The following is a 19,923-nucleotide window of genomic DNA, read 5'->3' as shown; positions in this document are numbered from 1 at the left end:
GATCCTGCCATCGATCCACCGCTGCACATCGACGGAGCTCGCCTTCGGTGGCTCTTGATGTGTTGTTCGTTCTGTCTACGGGATAATGATAGGTAGTGCAATATTGGAACAAAGCAGCTCATATGATCATGTTGTACCTTTATTGCTATAACAGCTCTATTCTATTCTATTAGCATAGGAATTGGACAAGACGGTCTTACTTTTTAACGCCAACAACAACAAGATTCCTCGGACTTTGTGAATACTCAAACACAGGCTCAACCCAAGCATCCTTCACGGCCTCCTGCTCCCGAAGATACAGCCAGCGATCAGTTACGATCATCGACTCGACGACCGAAGCACTGAACGCCATAAGGCTCCAGACTACGCTTAGGTTCTTCTTCGCCGACTGATACTGAGTAACATACTCCTCCAGTGTAGCGTCAGTGAGACACTCAACGCGCTCCTTGATCGCACTGCCATGTAGAGGATCGTGCACCAATTTCGCCACTGCCGCTCGTGCATATGCCGTGAAGGACAGAAATGCAGATTTCCGCAGTGATCCCACGATGAGTGGACAGCCGGGTATCTCTGTGTCTTGGAGAACTCCGGGCTCTGGCTCGTCCCGTCCTTCTCCAGGCGTGGTGTCACCAGAGCTCGTTTTCCCTGGAACTGGAACAATTCCATAGTCGACTAGCACCCGCTGCAGCAATGCGCGGAAAAAGTGGCGCGTGAAGAATGCTTCGCTATCATCCTTGCTCCAGTTATACGGAGCTTGGACGGCCATCATCCGAGCGGTGATGTTCAGTCGGATCCCGTCACCGTTTTCATGGGTATAATTTTCGAAATGGCTCGACATTGGGAAACCGTGTGGGTCACAGGAACTGGATGTCCGTTCTAGGCGAGAATTGGGCAGCCTTAGTGAGGGTATCTTATACGTTGCAGGGCCAAGCCGTTCTGTCATCAGGTTATAGCAACACCCGATCATAGCGATGGCGACGACCGAAGGGTTCAAGACGAGTGATTTGATGCCGTGGTGCACCAGGTTGCCGCAGGAGTGAAGCGACACAACCATGACCCGTGATGGTGACAATTCCGAAGTAGGCGTAGGCGTAACCACTGAATCGGGAGGAGAGGAGCCGTTGGCAGAGATACTCTCATGTTCTGGGCTGTTTCCGGGCGTCCTGATGATGTGTTTGATGATAGGTTCTAGGTATCCATCTTGGATTTCATGCTCAACATAATCCAGCGAACCTTTAGGGCCATCCGACTTTGTAGTAGTAGCCTTTTCACCAGACTTAGTATCGGGTTCCGCATCAGCAACAAGAACTATTGTTGCCAAATCAGCCTGGCTGGCTTCTCTTCCGTCCGTTTCAGGGGCTGGTGAATCAATAATGATCTCGCTCTCAACTACGGTCGTAGACGTAGGCTCAGAGCCATTCGCTAGCGCAGCAGCTCGTTTCTTTGCTCTATGCTCCTTTTTATTCCTCATAACTATAGTCTTCTCCGTCACCTTTGCCCTGATATCCTTCCTCTTCGCGCTAGCAATGTCATTATGCCGCCGTTCAATAGCAATGACATGCTGGTTATAAGGCGGACCGACCAGAGCCCTGCCCAGATAATTCTGACCTGATCCGAAATCCACGATATGAGATACTTTCTCCTTGCCGGCGCCAGAAGCTCCTCTAATGCGATCCACGTCCTCAGTAAGGGAGGCAACGTATTTCGAAAAGTTCTCTACCTCGTGGCATTTCTTTGGCTTCATTCCAATAAAGACATGGTACGGAATGCGTTTCTTGCCGACAGGCCGATTGATATCTGGCTGTTCATCGGCTGGCGCGAAATCTCTCAGGAGAGAGTGCCGTCTGATAGTATGAATATATTCAACCAGGCTCCTGGGCGGTTGTGGACCGTCTCTCCAAGTAGAAGAATCGCTTAAATTCTCATTATCTTCTCCTCGTATATTTATATCTGCATTTAAAAACGGAGTGATATCTTCTCTCATCAATAAATCCAGTATATCTAAAATTTCATGGCGGGCAAAGAACTCGCGCCAGTCTTCGGGGATGACAGTGGTGTATAGGTCAGGATCTCGGATAAGGAAATCTAATATATGTACGCCTCCGCAGAAATTTTTAAATAATTCTGATTTTGTTGCGAATGATAGGAGCGATTCCACATAGACATCTGGCGACGTCCACTCAGGTGAGAGCGGGAGAGGCCGTCTGGAGGGCATCATGGGTTTATGTGTAGAATATTATTTGACTTGAACCGAAAAACTGGCTATTTAATGCATAAAACGGGGAGAAATATGGTATTAAAATGGGTGACATGAAGAGATGTTGGAGGTTTTTATGAGTATTTTTTGGCCATGGAAGCCAAACTTTCATCCTGGCTGAGGCCAAAAACCATCGATCGTCATCAACGCGTATAAACAATTAATACTCGACAGCCTGTTGACAGCGCATCAATAAAACCGCAATAGCACTATACCTCTCCATCGAAACCCGACATTTATAGATCGTTTATCTATCGCTTCGAGTATCCACCATGAACTCCGATACCGATCCCTTTCTCCAAGTACAAGCGTATGCCAACCCTACCTCGCGCCCAAACGGAGCATGTATTTGCGATCAAAGACGAATCTAACCAAGAATCTATCTGATGTAGAGAAATCCTATCTACTCTCTCAACAACTCGGCCGCTATTCTCCTCATACCAGCGCATCCGATCCCTCGCAACCTCGCCGTCGAACCCGGAACTCATCCAAGCCCGAGAGGAGCTCGAGGGAACGGTCGCGGATCTCAGCGCGGACTTAAAAGATCTAGTTGAGAGCGTACGAGTTATTGAATATGACCCGTACAGATTTGGCCTGGAGCTCGATGAGGTGGAGCGGCGACGAAAGCTAGTAGATGACGTGGGCAAGGAGATCGAGGAGATGAGAGAAGAGCTGCAGCGGACGGTACATGAGAATCGAGGAGCAGCTGGCAAACGAGGGAACGGTTCTGGTACTGCATCTGGCCTCCCTCCGCCATCTACGTTTGATAATTTGCTAGATGAGGAGGGAGGACAGGATCGAGGGGACGATTATTACTCTGAGATGGAGCAGCAGAGGCAGGTCGAGATGATGCAGGACCAGGACCAGCAGCTTGATGGCGTGTTTAGGACGGTGGTCAATTTACGACAACAGGCTGATGATATGGGTCGAGAATTAGAGGATCAGTCTGAGATGTTGAAGGATGTTGACACTCTTGCTGATCGGGTAGGAGGCAAGCTACAAAATGGCGTGAAGAGGGTTGGACATATAATCAAGAAGAACGAAGGTAAGGAGTCGTCATCTATTCCCCCCACGAGTAAGAAACAAAGGCTAATATGAAATAGATTCCATGTCGAGCTGCTGCATTGCGGTATTGATTATGGTCCTGATCCTCCTTTTAGTTTTGGTATTAATCCTCTAATATACAACCACATCGTCCCCTGGAGATATGAAAAGAAAGCAAAGACAAAAGACAGATATAAACGGTGTGATTAGGCCTTCTTGGCTTTCTTGCGAGGTCTGTCTTCCTTCTCTTCCTTCTCTTCTTCCTCGTCTTCTCCGATAAGGGCCTCCATCTCCTCAACGTCGAGATCCTCGAAATCGTCAAAGTCGTCCGGAACCATGTACGAATCAACTATGTCCTTCGTTAGCGGGATTGAATCTACATACCAAAGAGAAGAGAACGCGAGCTTACCATAGCATTGAAGAGCTTCGGGCCAAACCTCTTCACCGAAAGCGATGGCGATGTTTTGACCGTCAGGGAAGATTTCAGCAATAGCCAAAGAGTCCTCCTCGTCTTCATCTTCATCATCTTCTTCATCATCGTCCTCTCCTGGAATTTTTTCACCCTTGCGCATCTTCTCTGTGGTCTCCTTATCCTCTTTCCTGGCAGCCTGGGATTCTTTCTCGGAAACGTCTGCGCCACGGTATCCAAACCAGGCGAAGAAGCTCAACCCAGCAGGGCTAATGTCATCCTCATCGCCGTCTTCCTCTCCTTCGTTATCAGGGCCAGTCTCAGCCTCTACCTTGGCGGCAACTTCGACCGATTTCTCGAACTCAGGCAGGTTCATGCGCTCGTCCTCGCTCAACTTCTCCTTCTTTTCCTTCTTAAGGAAGGCCTTCTCCGCATCCGCCAAGTCGCACGCAGCATCCAACAGGCCATGAGTAGGATCCATGTCTTTCTTCCACTGGATGCGCACAGGCTCAGAGACCAATCCTTCCCAAACCCGGCGCTTACCGGAAGCGGTAAACTTGAGCTCTCTACGCCAGTGGAAGTCCTTGACGAGCTTAGCATTCTCGAACCAGACGTTATTTTCGCTCGCGTCGAATTCGAAGGTGAATCGTAGAGATCGTGGTTCGCCCTCGCCCTTCTCATTGATGCCAATGCGCTCGATGTTCAAATTCTTGAGACAGGTGTTGAAGATCTCGGAGTCGGAGGGAAGGATAAATTCGTCCACCTCAGCCGGCAAGTTGGAGAAGACACGAGGCCAGAAATCGCGATCCTGCAGCTTGGAAGCGATCATCTCGTTTCGTTTGGCGTACACCGGGCGCATGAGGTTGACGCCCACACGCACTGATCAAACCGCACACATCATTAGCCACCATAATGAATAGAATAGAATAGAAATCAAGATTAATTCTAAGCAACCGAACAACACTTACTGTGCTCGATCTGGGCATCGGCAAACTCATCCTGCAGCAGGGTTATCTCGCGCTCGAGCTCCTTGGGGAACTGAGGCTTCTCGGGCATCTCGACCCTCTCGAGCAGCGGAACCTGGTCGTCTCCGATGTCTGCCATGGTATTCTTCCTTTGCACAGCGGGTCGCGTACGTGAGCAGAGATGAACGGCGAGCTCCTTGATGGACAATGGATAGTTGGTGAGTTGCAGAGGCAAAGGGGAGGTGGAAAAGGCGGATGCTGGATGACGGTAAACAAATTTTCCTGCTGGTTATTAAGCTTAGCTTGGCCCAGCACTCCGAGCTCTATCAACAATTGGATAGCATCAATTGATACTCTGTATAGATGGGTAGATTATTAGCTAGAGACGAGGAATGGAGACAGATAAGAGATAACTTTTTATTAATATGTACTTGTATAGTGTGATTATTGCTTTTTCTCGTCCGTCATATGGCGTATTGTAGCTATTCCTGCTCCTACCTAGGAGGACCAAAGACTTCTTCATTATTAGGTATCCTCACAGCATCCAGTCCAGGCCATTGGCTTCCTCTTCTACCGGGAAGGCCTCTCTCGCATACTCCTCCATGCTCCTCCATCCTTCCCACAGGCTACGCGCCTCCTCCACCACAGGCAGCGGAACAACACCGTCCGGCCCAGGTTCGAGCGAGATCATCTTCTCGGAGCTCGACAGCTGGGGGGGATTGTTGAACTCTGGGTTCGGGAAATATGGGGCTTTCATCTGTCCAAACAGGATCTCGATGCCTTCTAGCTGTTCGCGGTAGCCGGAAGGGATGGAGACTTTGATCTCGACTTTGGGACACCATATATATCTGCACGGCCGTTGGAGGGCGCGGGTGAAGGCTGCGCATACCTGGCGCGGCGTGAGTGTTTCAAAAGCGAGCGCAATTCTAGGTAAGAGTTTGTTAGAAGAGGATGACGATGATGATAACGGGCAGTGAGAGCTAACCTGTCGCCATTCCATCTTTTCGGACCGTCCTTGAACAGCTGCAGCACTGTAGGTCCAACATCATGCTCTGCATCTAGCCACGGAAGAGGGATATCAGGCAGAAACGGAGACCGCCACTCAAACCCTCCACCCGCCGTCAGCTCCATACAAAACAGAGGATACGGCAAGCTTGTGAAGTTGTTATTATATATCCCCGCATACACAAACGTCGCCGGCAGCCCTAGCTGGCGCACATAATTCTCCACCGCAAACTTGCAGCTCCAAAGCGGCAAACTGATCCACGCAGGGTTATAGATCGAATGATCCGGCATGCTGCTGTATACATAATGCTGGACGGTGCCAGCTCGTTTAGCGGCGTCTGCCAGCGCGCGACCGATCGCCACCTCGTCGCCAGCCTGCGAGGTGGTGTTGATGAAGGCGTGTGTGGCGCCCTCGAAAAGGGTGTTCATGAGCCCGACATTGTTAAGCAGCGCACCCTGAAAGAGGGTGACGTTGGGCAGACTGCCGAGCTCTTCGGGGATTACGCCTTCGAGAGTATGCACCTGCGCGCGCACGGCGTATCCGACGGCCGCAGCGACGCGGATGAGGGACGCGGCTTGACGGCCGGTGGCATTAACGATGGCAATGGTTTTAGCCTGTGGCATTCGGATGTAGGTTGGGGATTGGCGGGAGAGCACAAAGCAAAGACGGTCTAGCCAGTACGATCGTTAGCAGTAGTTCTACTTCTTCTTCAACGGCAACAGTCAAGCTGAAGCAGGGAGTTCGGAGCGTTGTTGAAATCTGTCCGTTGCGCTCAGGCATTGAGGGGTATTCACCAGTAGATGTAATATATATATCCTCTCCTCTTTTCTCTCTGGGTCAATTAACGGTGAGATTCGGCTCCAGCAGCTGTCAATCTCGCATCCAGAGTCCCAGACACCTTCATCAATCGCTTCACGCCTCCTGATCTTCGTGGTGGCCGCGCGAATCGTATTGCGGGAGCTGGGCTAGAATCCTGGGTTATAGTGGCTGAACGGCGTTCCAGACCCCAGGATCCTCCATGTAAGCGTTCAAACCGGCGAGACGAGAGATGCGAGAGCGTATATCCAAGCTGTGGACGTAGTATATATGCGCTGCGTCTTCCTGGCTGCTGTTGATTCTTTGCGCCAGATAAAAAATATATATCGATGTGGAGGTTGGAGATTTGAGAAAAGCGGGGAGCGAACAATAAATTTATCCAATACAGCAACCAGAGAGACCTGACTAGAACCAAAGAGACCTGACTTGCGATATCAAAGACGACGAAGAGAAAGGATAGAGATGTTATCTATATCTGCTGGCTCGAGATCAGCTGCCTCGTGGGGCAAAGGGGTTCCTCGGCTAATCAAAAATATATATACTTCGACCGTTATCTTTACAGGATGCTATTAGTTGATGCTATTAGTTGGAACTATTAGTTGGAGCTATTAGTTGGAGCTATAGTTGACGCTCAGTGGCTACGGCGAGCTGGTAGACGGCATGGATGGTTCCTGATAAGCTGCCGCCGTTGCGCAAGGAGATCCCCAGGTTACAAGCGTGGGAAGCCGGTCCAGGATCTCAGCTGGTATCTGGGCTAGGGAGCAGTTAAGGACAGATAACAGCATTGTCAGGTCTATCAGCTATGTATAAGTTTGTAACTGGGCGAACAAAGTACCGTCTAAACGCCGAACCAGGCAAGAAAGGACTGCCTTTTTCTCTTTTATACATCACATCACACGCCCGCGGCAGCCGGAGAGAGGCCAGTGAGAGCCTGCTTGCAGTGTCCGTTGGGCGTGTTGGTTCCAGAACTCCGTCTACTCTCGGCCTCAGCTTCAACCCTGAGAATCTCGGCTTTCTCGCCGTTCTGCTTGGTCGAGGACTCGATCTCTACGCCAGCCAAGGCCCAGATGTCCGGCTTCTGTTTAGCGTGTAGTTCGGCTACAGGGAGCTCGTCGGCGTGTAGATGGGCTCCGGATCGGCGTAGTAGTTCTACATGGTCGACCGTGCCGGCGTTGGCCGCTAGAAACAGCGGTGTCTTGCCGGTGTTGTTTCGGATGTGCACTGAGCTACCGTGGAGAAGAAAGTAGCGTAGGATAGAGATGTTTGGAGACGTGGCGGCCAAGTGCTGAGTGATATCGGTTAGCATGGAAAGAAGCTAGTAGTGTAGAGATACATACCAATGGGGTGTTGCCGGAATAGTCGGCGTCGTTGAGGAGCCATTTCTGGTCTCCTCGCATGATATCCGTCACCTGGCCTAGATCACCGTGAGAAATGGCGTATCCTAGCGCGGTGAGACTCTTGATTCGATCGGGTAGAGCACCGTCGGGGTGTCTGAAAAGAGGATGGCCGTGGTCTGATAGCTCTCCGCGTAGGGACAGGGACATGTCTCGCGCCACAGACTCAGGAGTAGCATCGTGCATTGCAAGCAGGTAGGCGAGCTTGGTAAGAGCTGCTTCGGTCGTCATATCACCGCCAGCAACGACGCCAGCTCGGGATAGTGTCATTCCCGTTGCATATACTGGAGCCACGCTTCCAGATAGACCTATGCATGTATGTTAGCAAATTGATTAAGAATTGTATAGTAGTGAGAGGAAACATGCATTGAGTAACATTGACGATAACAATTCCTCGTTTTATCGCATCTGCGAGCACCTTGGTCATGCGATTATCCTGTCCGCCAGGCGCGTTGCCGGCACCAAAAGTCTCCAGCACCAGTCCCCGTAGTCCGGAAAGTCGAAGGACGGAATCGACCATCTCAGGCTGTATGCCAGGGAAAATGCGTAGACAGGCAACGTGCGTGGTATCCAGGTTCGTCTGGATGCTGAAATGCTCTATATTCTTAGGCTTATGCACCAGGTCCCACGAAACATTTGTCTTCATCGAGGAGGTCGTAGCCAGCGGCGGTGCATTCGGAGACGCAAAGGCCGCAAATTCACTGGCAGCCACTTTGGTCGTCCTGTTGCCCCGGAACAGCTTTCCGTTGAAATACAAGCACACTTCCGGAATCATAAAATGGCCTGCTATCACCAGCGATCCAAGCAGGTTATCAGCCGCATCGTTCTGAAGCTGCAACATTGGCGTCTGGCTACCCGTCAGAATCACCGGCTTGCCTAGGTTTTGCAGCATGAAGCTCAGCGCAGAACAGGTATATGCCAAACTATCTGTGCCATGGAGCACGACAAACGCGTCGAAGAGCGTGTAGTTCCAGGAAATCGTCCTGGCGATCTGAGCCCAGCCCTTTGCATCGATGGAGCTGCTGTCTAGCAATTCTTCGAATTCGTACACTGCATAACGCACACGAGCATTATAGCTGCTCATCGGGGTGCGGAGGGTGCGATGGCCAACTCGCTCCCCGGAAGCGTTGACCACAACGTCGAACTCGCCTGGCTCGGAGCCATCGTTGAACGTTGGGGACGGCTCCAGAGCTGCCTGCTGGAATCCACGGGCTGGTATAAATCCTGACGGCGAGGGACGCATACATATCGTTCCCCCAGTCATGATGATCAGAACCCGCGACTCGGGGCGTAGCCCGTAAGCCCGCAACTGGTCCTGCTCCTGGTCCGCGGCCATGGTCGTAGAGAGTGATGCTATATGTATCTCAAGAGATAAGCACAGCCGTCGTCCGTCGGCGATTGAAGATATGTGATGAAATGGAGAGAATACAAGGCAGACTCTGGATGATTGTCGATTTAGCCCATCCTGACACCTGCTTTTTCCTCTACCGTCGACCCAGAGAGAAAAACGAACAAGGTCAAGGAAAAAAAAGGAACCTGGAAAAAGAATCAGATGATGCAACGGATATTTCTGATAGGTTCAGGCCTTGGAAACACGATGGGAAGAACTTTCTGGCGAACGGTTTGTGGAGCAGAGCAAGCCAGCTAATTATTAATAGTTAGCCTCTGGGAACCCGCGGAACAGCTATAGGAGGAGGGTTCAGACCTCTATCATAGGGGGTTCCGGTAGCATTTCATATATTAATCCAGCTCCCTGACTGGGCGCCCTGGGAGAATTGTCCCTGGAAGCTGTCGACGCCATCTGAGCGTTTGTTGCCAGGTTCCTTGCACAGTTTCTCGCACATCGCCAAGTGGCCAGCCGCGGGATTGCCCAGGTTCAGCGTTCGTTTGACATGTTGCGGCATGGATCATTATTCATTGGAAGACTATTCTAGTGGTCTTTCAAGGGTTCCTCAGATGTACTATGACTATCAGCAGATTGGTCCGTCGGCTCCCGGCGGCTAGGGTTATGCCCATTTGATGAACATGGCGAAGAAGTAGGATCGAAAAAGTAGGATCGAAGAAGCATGAGTAATTCTAGACCTTTATAATTAGTTGCAGGATCAACTAGCTATGTTTTGCTGTCTTAGTGGAGGGTGTGTATAACGTTCTTCTCCATATCGTTGTAGTATTTTAGTAGTTTGTAATGAAGATTACCCCAGGCTATAGCTATTGGGAGAACATCCATCACTGAAACATGCCCATTATAACAGGTCTATTGATCCATAAACCCTAGTGTCTACATGAACTAAGTACAAGTGGTTTCAATATTGTTGTTCAAGTCTCTTATTAACAGCTCCACAGTTCTGGTGGCTGCTGTTGCAAAAAGCGAAAAGCTATGATATCCAGTCTTATTAATGATACAATCGGGTTTATTCGGGTAAGGTCATTTGGGGGAGGAACATTTCGGTGATAAGGGTGTGAGATATGATGATACAGTGCGAGGTGTGGCTTTCAAATTGCCCGGTAAATCCAGCAGGGTTGATGTCGACTTCCGTTTGTCTGAGGCAGCCGTAGTCAGGGGGTTATGTATAAGAGAGCGATTAGGCATACCCAAACGCTTCATATATTGGGGGCTTTTTATCCGCAATCTTAAGCCACGGATGGCGTAGTGCTTCCTTCGCTGTAGGCCTCGTCGTGTGGTCTGTATCTAGAAGATATCGAATGAACGCGATGCAATCTGGAGGAAGATCGATTTTAGCAAGCTCTTCTTCAAGAGTGCCAAGTTCGAAACTCCCATTCTCCGCTAGGGTCTCCGCAAGATCAAATTCTTCCTTATGTTTTCGTAACTCGTCTCGTTTTAGAGGGCCAAGAAGCCGGATGATTTTGCCAATACACCAGGCAGCTTCATCTACTTTAATATAAGCAAACCCACGAAGACCGACGAAGTCCAGGTTCCCAAAGAGTGGTCGGGTTGGAGGTATAAGGGCTTGTGCTAGCTATAGTATCGGTTAATAAGGGATCAAAATAGGATAACCACGTTAATCAATAATAATATTATGAAACTCACGCAAACGCCAACAGACCAAACGTCACAAGCGGGTGTGACCAACCCTCCTTTCCAAATCTCAGGAGCCCGAATCGAACGCCTCTGTACTGGGAAGGGGGCGATACTCCCAGAAGCAATCACTATAGGAAATGAGCATGGGGTGTTTTAATGGAACTGGGAAATACGCAATAAGACATACTCCTTGAAAGGTTTCCTAGTTTAATCGAGAGATTCCATGCATTGGCATCTGAGACGGTAATATTATATGGTTGGATATCTTGGGAGATGTCAGTTTGTCCAATGGTATACTGGATTAACTCTGGTGGGGGTTTACCTGTATGCACATGGGGACCCTTCCCGTCCATATCTGAAAATACCTTGACGGCTTCGAGGAGTGACTTCGCTAGAGCTGCTATAAATACAGGACCCCGTTCGTACATCTGTTCCCTCGCTGCCGGAAGGTGACAGCCCATGGAATCGAATACCATGCATCTGTCCTCCTCATTATCGATGATCTCTCGAATCGGCTGTATATAGGGGGAAGAGCGAATGCAATTTAATTTGTAAAAATCCAATTCTCGCTGGTATAGGGCGGGAGTAAGTCCTGTCTTCATAACCACCAAGCTGTAGGGATTTACACTTTTAGGTTGTGATGGAGTGGTCTGCGAGCTTTCATTTTCCTGAATTGAAGCCTGAAAGTTGTAGTCCCCCAGTGTTTTGAGGACCCGGTACGAAACATCGCTCCCTTTTATGATCACTTGCTTGTTCTTCGCAAGGAGGGCCGGAATTGAACGGTACATCGTTGAGGATGGAAGCATTGAAGCGCGATCTTGACATTTTTCGAGCTCATCCGGCCTGTTGATTATCCGGGCATACTCTCGCCTGTTTATATAAGCCAACTAATCCGGTTACATAATCCTCTCCTTTTGTCAAAACGACTCGACGACTTGATATAAAGATGTTAACATTTCCACGAGTTGGCTACAGTAGCAGGTGGCTGGTGGCTGGTTCAAGAACTAATACGCTGGAAGCTGGTAGAAATGATGTCCGGTGAGCAACGCGCAGGTTGCATCGGGTTCGTACTTGTATTATCTCTCAAGATGCCATTTACAATAGATTATCCTCAAAGGACTTCGACCAAAAAGTCACAAACTAACAGGCAGCCTCTTTGCAATCGCGTCTCTCAGTCCATCAACAGTGTCTACCATTTCAACTCCATATCTCTTGCACACAATCTGAACGTTACTCCTCTTCCAGTACCCCTCGGGACAGACAACGATGGCCTTTCCTGGCGTCCGCGCACAGAGCCCGAACTCGAGCAAGCTGACCGGTGCCTGGGTAGACGGGTGGAAGTAAACAACGACAATGTTGGCCCTCTCCTGCTTTTCGAGCTCCCACTCCACCTGTTCGCGATAGGGAGCGAAATTGATGTCCTCGCGCCACGAGCTATCCCAATCAGCGCGGTAGGGGTTATAGATTGTCACGGGCGTGTCAGAGAGTGCGGTACATATAACCTCACGCCAGTCGCGAGCGTCGACTCTGCTGGTGGTGCCGGCGAGAAAGACTGATGTAGCGTTGCGGGGAGCCTCGTCTGATGGCGCGTTGATGACCTGATTCCGGGCCTGGGTTGTCATTCTCAAGGATGCAAAGGTAGTCTTGGGCGTGCAAGTATGCAAGAGAGGTCGGAGAACGCAGGTTCGAAGCATTAAACTGAGAGGACTTTCTACTGTAGATATGGATTGGGGTCCACAGAGGAGGGTTGCGGTGCTAATAAAACGGCTAAACCCTCCTCTATCGAGGTCTTTGTCAGGTATATAGCAAACTTGGCAGGGATTTGATAGGGAAGTGCAAATAACCGTTGGGTATGTTAGACCTGGACGTTTCCCTATGGTGATGAGTTACCGAGTTATTTACTTCCAGCACCATAAGCCGAACCGCGCATCAAACTGGCCTATATCGAGCACCAAATTGGCCTAACGAACCAGATATCAAACATTCAACGGGCCTGCTATCAAGCAATTCGCCGTAAGGGTGGTTTTATCGCCAAGCCCTTGGTTCAATGGACGCATAACAATCACGGCGGCTGCAAGATGGCGCGTAAAAACACTCGGCCCATTGCTAGACCTCGAAAGACCACAATCAATGCTGTGATCACAAAATGGCCGTCCCTGCGACTGTTGGATCCGCCTCATAATGTACTGGTCTTCGCTCATCTAGGGCAGCTGCTCGACCCTAGAGAGGAGAGTGATAATGAAGATACAAATGGTCGTTCCTAAAGGACAGCAGGGCCTGCAATGTATCAGCCCCATCTTTTAACCGCCAGCCTCACATTCAACTATTACTGGCACAGAAAGATAGAAGGGACATGTCCCATTATGTGACGTTAAATACCCCGGATCCGTTCCGTGTATACGGCCTTGGATGATATTCGCGTTCACAGCCGTGACTTGAAGGGAACAACAAACATACACACTCTGTTCAGTTTGACAGCTTTGTTTTTGGAGTTATTATTTTGCTCGTGAAGAGGTCACACTGGGCGCAAGTGTCGTTTGAACGTGGACGGCTCCAAAATGCAACGACTGCTTCAGAAAATGACATTATCCCGCGAGAAATCAGAGGATTTAGAAACACAAGCGGACTCGGTTATCCGGAAATTTGCCTACAATAGACGCTTGGAATTTATCCAATTACTATTCGACGTCAAGCCGGAAATTCTCACCAGCTTCCCTGGGATCGAATCATACTGCCACTATTTAGAGCATGACGCTTTCCCGTCACTGATGGACCCAGCCTTTGGCTTGATCTGGGAATTGATATCCTGCACAAAAACCAAAGAGATTACAGATTGTTGGGACTGGAGTGTTGCAGTGTTGCGGTTGATACAGTCAGAATCACCCGAAGTCAGCATAGACGACATAGCAGAGTGCCTCGACGAGCGAAGTGGTGCCTCCAAAACGCATATAAGAGCCCAGGAGACGGCCTATCTTTACATTGCCATTTTTGGGGTTTTGTGCTGGTCAAGCCTAGCGATGCGGCCTAGGTTGATCTTCACAGATTCTGTGCCGTCGAATTTCGCATGCCTCCTGCCGAACGGCGTCAAATCGACATCAACCCCCTCTACGAACAGGCTGAACGACAGATGTAAGCGGCCACTCATGACCATCTTTCGGGCATTCAAGTCACAAAACTGGGGTGGCCAGTCCCGCGAACGCATAGTTGATAGATCGAGACCTCGAGAAACGGATAGCTTGTACGAGGCAAGCCTTAACATCTACTCTTTACGCTACTTTGGACACGTCTCGATTCAATGGACCGATACCATCAGCGAGCATCTACGGTTCAATCCAGCTAATCGTCGGCTGTCCTTGTTTCGCTTCCCCACATTCTGCGCATTGCTTGCTACCCATGGAGACAACGTTTTCCCGGTGATTCAAAGGTATAGTGCAAATCCTCGTACAGGCCCTTATTAACTTCGTTACAGCTAACCGATGATAGTGTTTATGAGCAACTCGACCCTTTGTCCCCAGAGGAGAAAGACCAGTGCTGCGTCAGTCTAGCGCAAGAAATTATCCTCTCCTACCGCCTTCTGTTTGGACAAGATGGCAAGTCCAGGAAGGTTGCACGTGAGGAAATCTGCAAGTTGAAGAACTCGTCCGCAGACCAAGTGGTGGACAGAATGCTCTCGGATCTCTGTGAATGCAAGTACGAGCGCGGCAGTAGGTGGTGGAAGACATACGACACAACTTTGCAAAGCTATCCATCCGAGATATGGCCAATCACCTGTCGGACCATGGAAGGTCAACTCCAGCAAAGTGACGTGTATAGCTCTCGAGGTGATTTCCCGAGGCTCGGACCACGGTTGATCAGGCTCCAGCAGTTCAATACACGTCAGAGACCTAGCAAGCTGACTGATTTGTGGTGCGACAGGCGTAATCCTTTACAATGGTACACTTTCTGGGCTGTGTTACTGGTTGGGGGAGCAGCGAACATCCTGGCGGCACTTCAGCTTCTGGTCTCCATTGCCGCATTGAAGTTCTAGGAGTTGGCTATTCTAGGATTGCCATCACAGCATCCATTTGAAGATAGCTACTCCGGAAGAGCAACTTCCAAGGAAGCGAACCGTGCTATAATATATATATATATATATATGGAAACCCAGGGCAGATACTGCACTGAAGGAACTTTCAAACTACGGTTAAGCACGCATAATCCACAGTGTTTCCGCAGGTTTCTTTCTCCAAGTCAGCGGTGACGGTCTCGACTCTTACCGTGGAACGCAATTTCTCTAAGCGCGCAGGAGTGTAGAAAGAACAGTCTCGATAGCAAAAGGCCCTGTATTGAAAACCTGGGCGTTGAAGGCGGAGAGAGAACATTGTTTAAGGAGCAAAGAAGAAGGATGAGCTAAGAAGGGAGGGACTAAATAAATAAAATGATATATATGCAATATTGATAGCATCATTTACACTAATGTTACCAAGAGTATATACAAGCTTGGAGATATCTGCTAGATAACTAACGCTAACAACACCAAACATTCAAAGAGCTAGGTAGCCAACATAAAACCTGTGCTGTGTAATTGAACTCATACACATAGAAATGCATAACCAGCTCAAAGAAGTCACCATTTACCAAGCCAAAAGAGACAAGCAAGGAGGTTATATGTTCCATACCCCTACAGTCGCTCTGTACTGGGTTTGTAGTCTTCGACTTTGTTGACTGGGGTAAGAGGCTTGCCATCACCGAAGAAGAACGCCTCAATGTTGCCCATGGCTATTTGTTCAAAGTTCTGTATAATTGTCCTTGTTAGCTTCGGAAGCCGTTGGCAACTAGAGACAGGAGGGAGCATCGAGCTTACTGCTTGCGTATCAATCGTTGCTCCTCCAACATGCGGTAACAATGTGACATGCCAGTTATCGAGTAATCGGGCATTAATCTTGGGTCTATGGATAGGTTGTCAGCGAAAAGTGAATATTTAGACGTGAAGAGGGAGACGTACTCGTCCTGATAAACATCTAGCCCAGCACTGCTCACTATCCCTTCGTCAATGGCATCAGCCAACGCCTCTTCATCCACACACTTCCCACGCCCAACATTGATGACTCGAACACCGCGTTTCATCAGTTTGAATGTTTCTGAATTAAGCAGATGGTGCGTTTCCGGCGTATGCGGACAAGCTAACAACAAGCAATCCGTAACCTCCAGCAACCCTTTCAACTCGGAGTGATATACTGCGCCTCCCAGCTTTGATTCCACCGCGCTAGTTTTTTTCGACCGGCCGAAATAATGTATCTTCATGCCCAGCGCCAAAGCTCGCGTGGCTACCGCCTGCCCGATCTCTCCCAGACCTACAATACCTAGGACCTTCCCGTGTGGATTGTGCGCGATCTCAGCAACCTCATCCTCGATGTCATAGTAGTTTCCTCTCCGTAAGCTACGAACCTTATGTTCGCAGAAGCTCGTTCGTCGAAACGTAGCTATGATTAGAAACAAAGCTAGGTCTGCTGTCGAATCGTTTGCTGCACCGGCACCGTTACAGTACCATATTTTATGCCGTGCTAGTTCTTCCGTATCCTGTCCGTCGTAGCCATGGTTGACCGAGGCGATTATCTTCAACGACGGAGGTAGATGAGGGATTAGCTCCTTGTTGAAGAGAGGCAGATTGTTGGTCAGGGTGTTATTCGGTCGAAGAATGCCGTCTACGGTCGAGTATTTACCTCCCTCGCTGAAGGCCTCTATGAGCTCGGAGAGGGGGAGTTTAGAGTAGTATAGCACGTTACAGCGCTTTTCAAGCTCTGCCCAGCGCTCACGGGAAAAACGTATCGGGTTTCCGACATAGAGAATGGTTGGTTTTCCCATTATTGCTCGTTATACGTATACGATGCGGCTGTCCTGCTTCCTGCTTTGAGCCAGATTAGCTATGATGCTCACACGCATTCCGAACTGGACCAGCCTTACAAATCTGCTGCCTGTCGATATATGTATACCTACTCGCAACTGTTCTTCTCCGCTTGCATAGTCTGCGAGAGAAGCGGTTACTGAGGTTCAGGGACATCAGGGACATCAGGGACATCAGGGAATGCGGAGGGACCTCCGATGCTGCCCCACATCGTAGGATTGGGATGATATCTCGGGGGAGAGAAGGGCGCATCTTCGTATCCCATGACGTACAGAGCGTTTGGCTGAATAATGATGGCATATCTTCGCTACTGACGATAAAACGACATGGACGGCGAGAGAAGTGATACATGAAGCTCTTGTGGGCCTATCAAGCTATACTACGTGTGATCTGCCACGCTCATTCTAATTTATGTTTCATCCTAAGGGGTTAGAGTAGGTTGAAGATGTAAAAGGCCTACCAAACTTCCTGGGGTTATAGATCGGGTTAACCGAGGCACCTTTACTGGTAAAGCTTTGGGGCTTTGGAGAATTTTGATAAGACATTTGTATCATATTTTCGTCCTGATATAAAAATTAACCCGAAAATAGTACTAGAATTCAAACTAAGAGTGTCATAAAACATCCTAACTAGACATGCCTTTTGTCCAGTACTAATAAAGACTGTTAGACCAGCCTATTTGAGAGGCTTATCGATGCTCCAGGCAACCGCAAAGCGCTGTGCAAACTGCTTCTTGAAGATGTGGAAAGCTCGCACTTGGACCTTGACATCTCCACTTGGAATCTTTGTCCATACAACCTGCTCGACGTTGTTAGATCGATCAAAATCTTTCTTAGAGCCCATATTGCCATGTCTCTCGGTGCCATCGGACGCAGTCACGATCAAGTCCAGGTCATTCTGTAGCGTTGCACCTGGTGGGTCGGACCAGACCAAGGTCACTTTCAAAGTAGAGCTACCTTCTGCCTTCTTGGGCACTTTGATGACCAGCTCGGAGTCAGTCTTGCCCTGAGTAAGAGGGCCTCCCTCGCGATATCCAGCACTTTCTTCATTGGGCAGGGAAATGGAGTTCTTGACGTGAACACGGCCGTATCCGGAGCTGATATTTGGTGATGGACCAGCCTCGGATGGAACGTATTGACCAGGCAGCTCGACGGCGCCGTTGATGAGCATTGCTTTGATAAGGGCAGCGGATGGGTCCTTTGTGCCGTTCTTAACAAGGGCCTGGCGAATGAGTGCCACACCTCCGGCCACTAGGGGGGTTGCCATGCTGGTTCCCCCGTTGAAAAACCAAGCTGGATCCGTGCTCGTTCCGAACGTGGTGCTAGGCTTCAACAACTTTGACGAACGAGTGGATAGGATAGATGTCCCTGGTGCAACGACATCGGGCTTAATGCGTCCTTCCTTGGTAGGACCACGGGAGCTGAATGCTGCCATGCCGTTAGGATGGTCGGCCACGCGGTCGTCGTTGTAGGGCTTATTTGGGAACCATGGAGCGTAGGTTACTGCAATATCAGGGCGATCGTTTTCACTTGCGCCAACAGTGATGCAATTCTTTGCTGCGGCCTGGGAGCCGATCTGATTCTTATCATTGGACCCATCCTGATCCGCATCAGCGCCTGCATTTCCAGCAGCGAAAAGGATGACCATGTCCTGATGATCCCAGACGAAGCGGTCGATCTCTTCGCTGCTAGAGTCATAGGGGAGTTGACCGCTTGGGCTGTTACTTCCCCAAGAGTTTGTATGAATCCTCGCACCGTGGTCTTTATATGGCTGAATGAACAGGTTGGTGAGGTCGTCTGGGATTCCACCGAGTCCATTGTTGCTATCTAGCAGCGATTGCAGGACTAGAGTGGCTTTAGGTGCTGTGCCCTGGATTTTCCCGCCCATTTTTTCAGAGACCCCGTCTCCAAGGACAGAGCCGCAGACGTGAGTGCCATGGCCGTTTGGATCGTCAGCCGTTGCCGGGTTCGTGCGGCCTAGGGCATAGAGATGCTTGACACGTCCCGTAAATGCTGGGTGGGTATCGGTTGTGCTGCCTTTGTCGAAGCCAGTGTCACCAACGGCAACGATTTCGCCCTCTCCTGTATAGGGTAGAGCCTCGGTTTTGGCCTCCATGGTGCCAATAGGGGCATCACTACTAGTGTCGACCTCGCCCTTGATGATAGGGACAGCCTTGTTGTTGAACAGAACGGCCGGGTGAACTTCATGGATGCTTCTAACGTCGTCGATAGCTGCAACTTCATCCATGTGTTGCTCCTCGATAATCATTCGGATCTTCTTCGGTCCAACACGGAAGCACGAAGTGGCAGCCCGCGTGGCCATGCCAAGGGCGTCGTGTAGCTCCTGTGACGTAGAGTCTACATCGTTGTGAAGCACGATATCTACCGTACGACGACGGCTAGACCTCGGCACGGTACCAGAAAAGGCAGCAAGCGCGTTTGTGCTTGGTGGTACAGATTTCATGGCCGACTGGATGACAAACATGTCAAGGTAGACGTTTGCCCATGCCACGAATGGTAGGGAGCGGATAGCAGCTAGATCAGCTGGTTTATAGCTGCAGAGGTACGTCTTGAACGAGACATATTCCTGGATGTCGACGCCTAGGCGCTCGAGCTCGTCTTCCTGGTCGTCCTCGAGGAGCTCCTTGGTTTGAATCAGGATATAGTTCGACTTGGACGAGTCTTCCGATTCCATGCCAAGGGCCTGGAGGACAGGTCTTTGGCTCTGGGGGTTGAGGTCATTCCCGTTGATGGAGATGAGAGACATGATTGTTTATCTCAAGACTTGACGGACGAACTGAATGTGGTGATAAGTAGATAATCAGGATATGTTTGATCAATGAATTGCAGGTTGGTGCAAAAAGCAGTTGAGTATTGGAATGGGGAAGGTAGATATATATAAGGAAGGGGTATAAAATTACCCGTTTTGGAAAAACAGCTGATCCACGCAGATGCTTCAGTCACTACAACCGTGACTTGCCAGTACATCACCAGCAACGAGAACAGGAGCTCTCTTTTATAGATAGCCCGACCCTTCAGTATATGCTGTGGCCGCGCAAGCTGAGATAGAGAGGGGTATTGTATCCCTCCATCCCCCACATCTTCCCTT

The 19,923-nt window shown here is 49.7% G+C and overlaps 8 protein-coding genes across 8 annotated transcripts; 2 read left to right on the top strand and 6 right to left on the bottom strand.

The window, feature by feature from the left end:
• Window positions 1–196: 196 nt before the first annotated feature.
• On the bottom strand, window positions 197–2,218 carry GIQ15_06387 (uncharacterized protein; the record flags this gene model as incomplete). Its single annotated transcript, XM_033553804.1, has 1 exon — window positions 197–2,218. The coding sequence occupies one exon, from the start codon at window positions 2,216–2,218 to the stop codon at window positions 197–199; it is 2,022 nt and encodes a 673-aa protein (XP_033403319.1).
• A 311-nt stretch (window positions 2,219–2,529) lies between these two features.
• Window positions 2,530–3,355, top strand: GIQ15_06386 (SNARE domain-containing protein; the record flags this gene model as incomplete). Its single annotated transcript, XM_033553803.1, has 2 exons — window positions 2,530–2,567; window positions 2,650–3,355. 2 exons carry the CDS (start codon window positions 2,530–2,532, stop codon window positions 3,353–3,355), a joined length of 744 nt encoding a protein of 247 aa, XP_033403318.1.
• Window positions 3,356–3,507: 152 nt separating this feature from the next.
• GIQ15_06385 (nitrogen metabolite repression protein) lies at window positions 3,508–6,304 on the bottom strand (the record flags this gene model as incomplete). The annotated part of the gene is made up of 4 exons (XM_033553802.1): window positions 3,508–4,589; window positions 4,679–4,824; window positions 5,215–5,601; window positions 5,661–6,304. 4 exons carry the CDS (start codon window positions 6,302–6,304, stop codon window positions 3,508–3,510), a joined length of 2,259 nt encoding a protein of 752 aa, XP_033403317.1.
• Window positions 6,305–7,389: 1,085 nt separating this feature from the next.
• GIQ15_06384 (lysophospholipase) lies at window positions 7,390–9,227 on the bottom strand (the record flags this gene model as incomplete). Its single annotated transcript, XM_033553801.1, has 4 exons — window positions 7,390–7,782; window positions 7,835–8,106; window positions 8,177–8,199; window positions 8,254–9,227. The coding sequence occupies 4 exons, from the start codon at window positions 9,225–9,227 to the stop codon at window positions 7,390–7,392; spliced, it is 1,662 nt and encodes a 553-aa protein (XP_033403316.1).
• Window positions 9,228–10,302: 1,075 nt separating this feature from the next.
• GIQ15_06383 (uncharacterized protein) lies at window positions 10,303–12,553 on the bottom strand (the record flags this gene model as incomplete). The annotated part of the gene is made up of 5 exons (XM_033553800.1): window positions 10,303–10,432; window positions 10,484–10,869; window positions 10,941–11,059; window positions 11,119–11,801; window positions 12,180–12,553. The coding sequence occupies 5 exons, from the start codon at window positions 12,551–12,553 to the stop codon at window positions 10,303–10,305; spliced, it is 1,692 nt and encodes a 563-aa protein (XP_033403315.1).
• A 957-nt stretch (window positions 12,554–13,510) lies between these two features.
• On the top strand, window positions 13,511–14,958 carry GIQ15_06382 (uncharacterized protein; the record flags this gene model as incomplete). Its single annotated transcript, XM_033553799.1, has 2 exons — window positions 13,511–14,355; window positions 14,415–14,958. The coding sequence occupies 2 exons, from the start codon at window positions 13,511–13,513 to the stop codon at window positions 14,956–14,958; spliced, it is 1,389 nt and encodes a 462-aa protein (XP_033403314.1).
• Window positions 14,959–15,591: 633 nt separating this feature from the next.
• GIQ15_06381 (D-mandelate dehydrogenase) lies at window positions 15,592–16,775 on the bottom strand (the record flags this gene model as incomplete). Its single annotated transcript, XM_033553798.1, has 3 exons — window positions 15,592–15,705; window positions 15,775–15,859; window positions 15,916–16,775. The coding sequence occupies 3 exons, from the start codon at window positions 16,773–16,775 to the stop codon at window positions 15,592–15,594; spliced, it is 1,059 nt and encodes a 352-aa protein (XP_033403313.1).
• Window positions 16,776–17,490: 715 nt separating this feature from the next.
• On the bottom strand, window positions 17,491–19,581 carry GIQ15_06380 (peptidase S8 and S53; the record flags this gene model as incomplete). Its single annotated transcript, XM_033553797.1, has 1 exon — window positions 17,491–19,581. The coding sequence occupies one exon, from the start codon at window positions 19,579–19,581 to the stop codon at window positions 17,491–17,493; it is 2,091 nt and encodes a 696-aa protein (XP_033403312.1).
• Window positions 19,582–19,923: the final 342 nt, after the last annotated feature.

This window comes from Arthroderma uncinatum (genome assembly GCF_011692745.1).
Source record: "Arthroderma uncinatum strain CBS 119779 chromosome Unknown scaffold5, whole genome shotgun sequence".
Taxonomy (NCBI): Eukaryota; Fungi; Ascomycota; class Eurotiomycetes; order Onygenales; family Arthrodermataceae; genus Arthroderma; species Arthroderma uncinatum.
The sequence above is the reverse complement of the archived record's forward strand: the minus strand, read 5'-3'. Positions and strand labels throughout refer to the sequence as shown.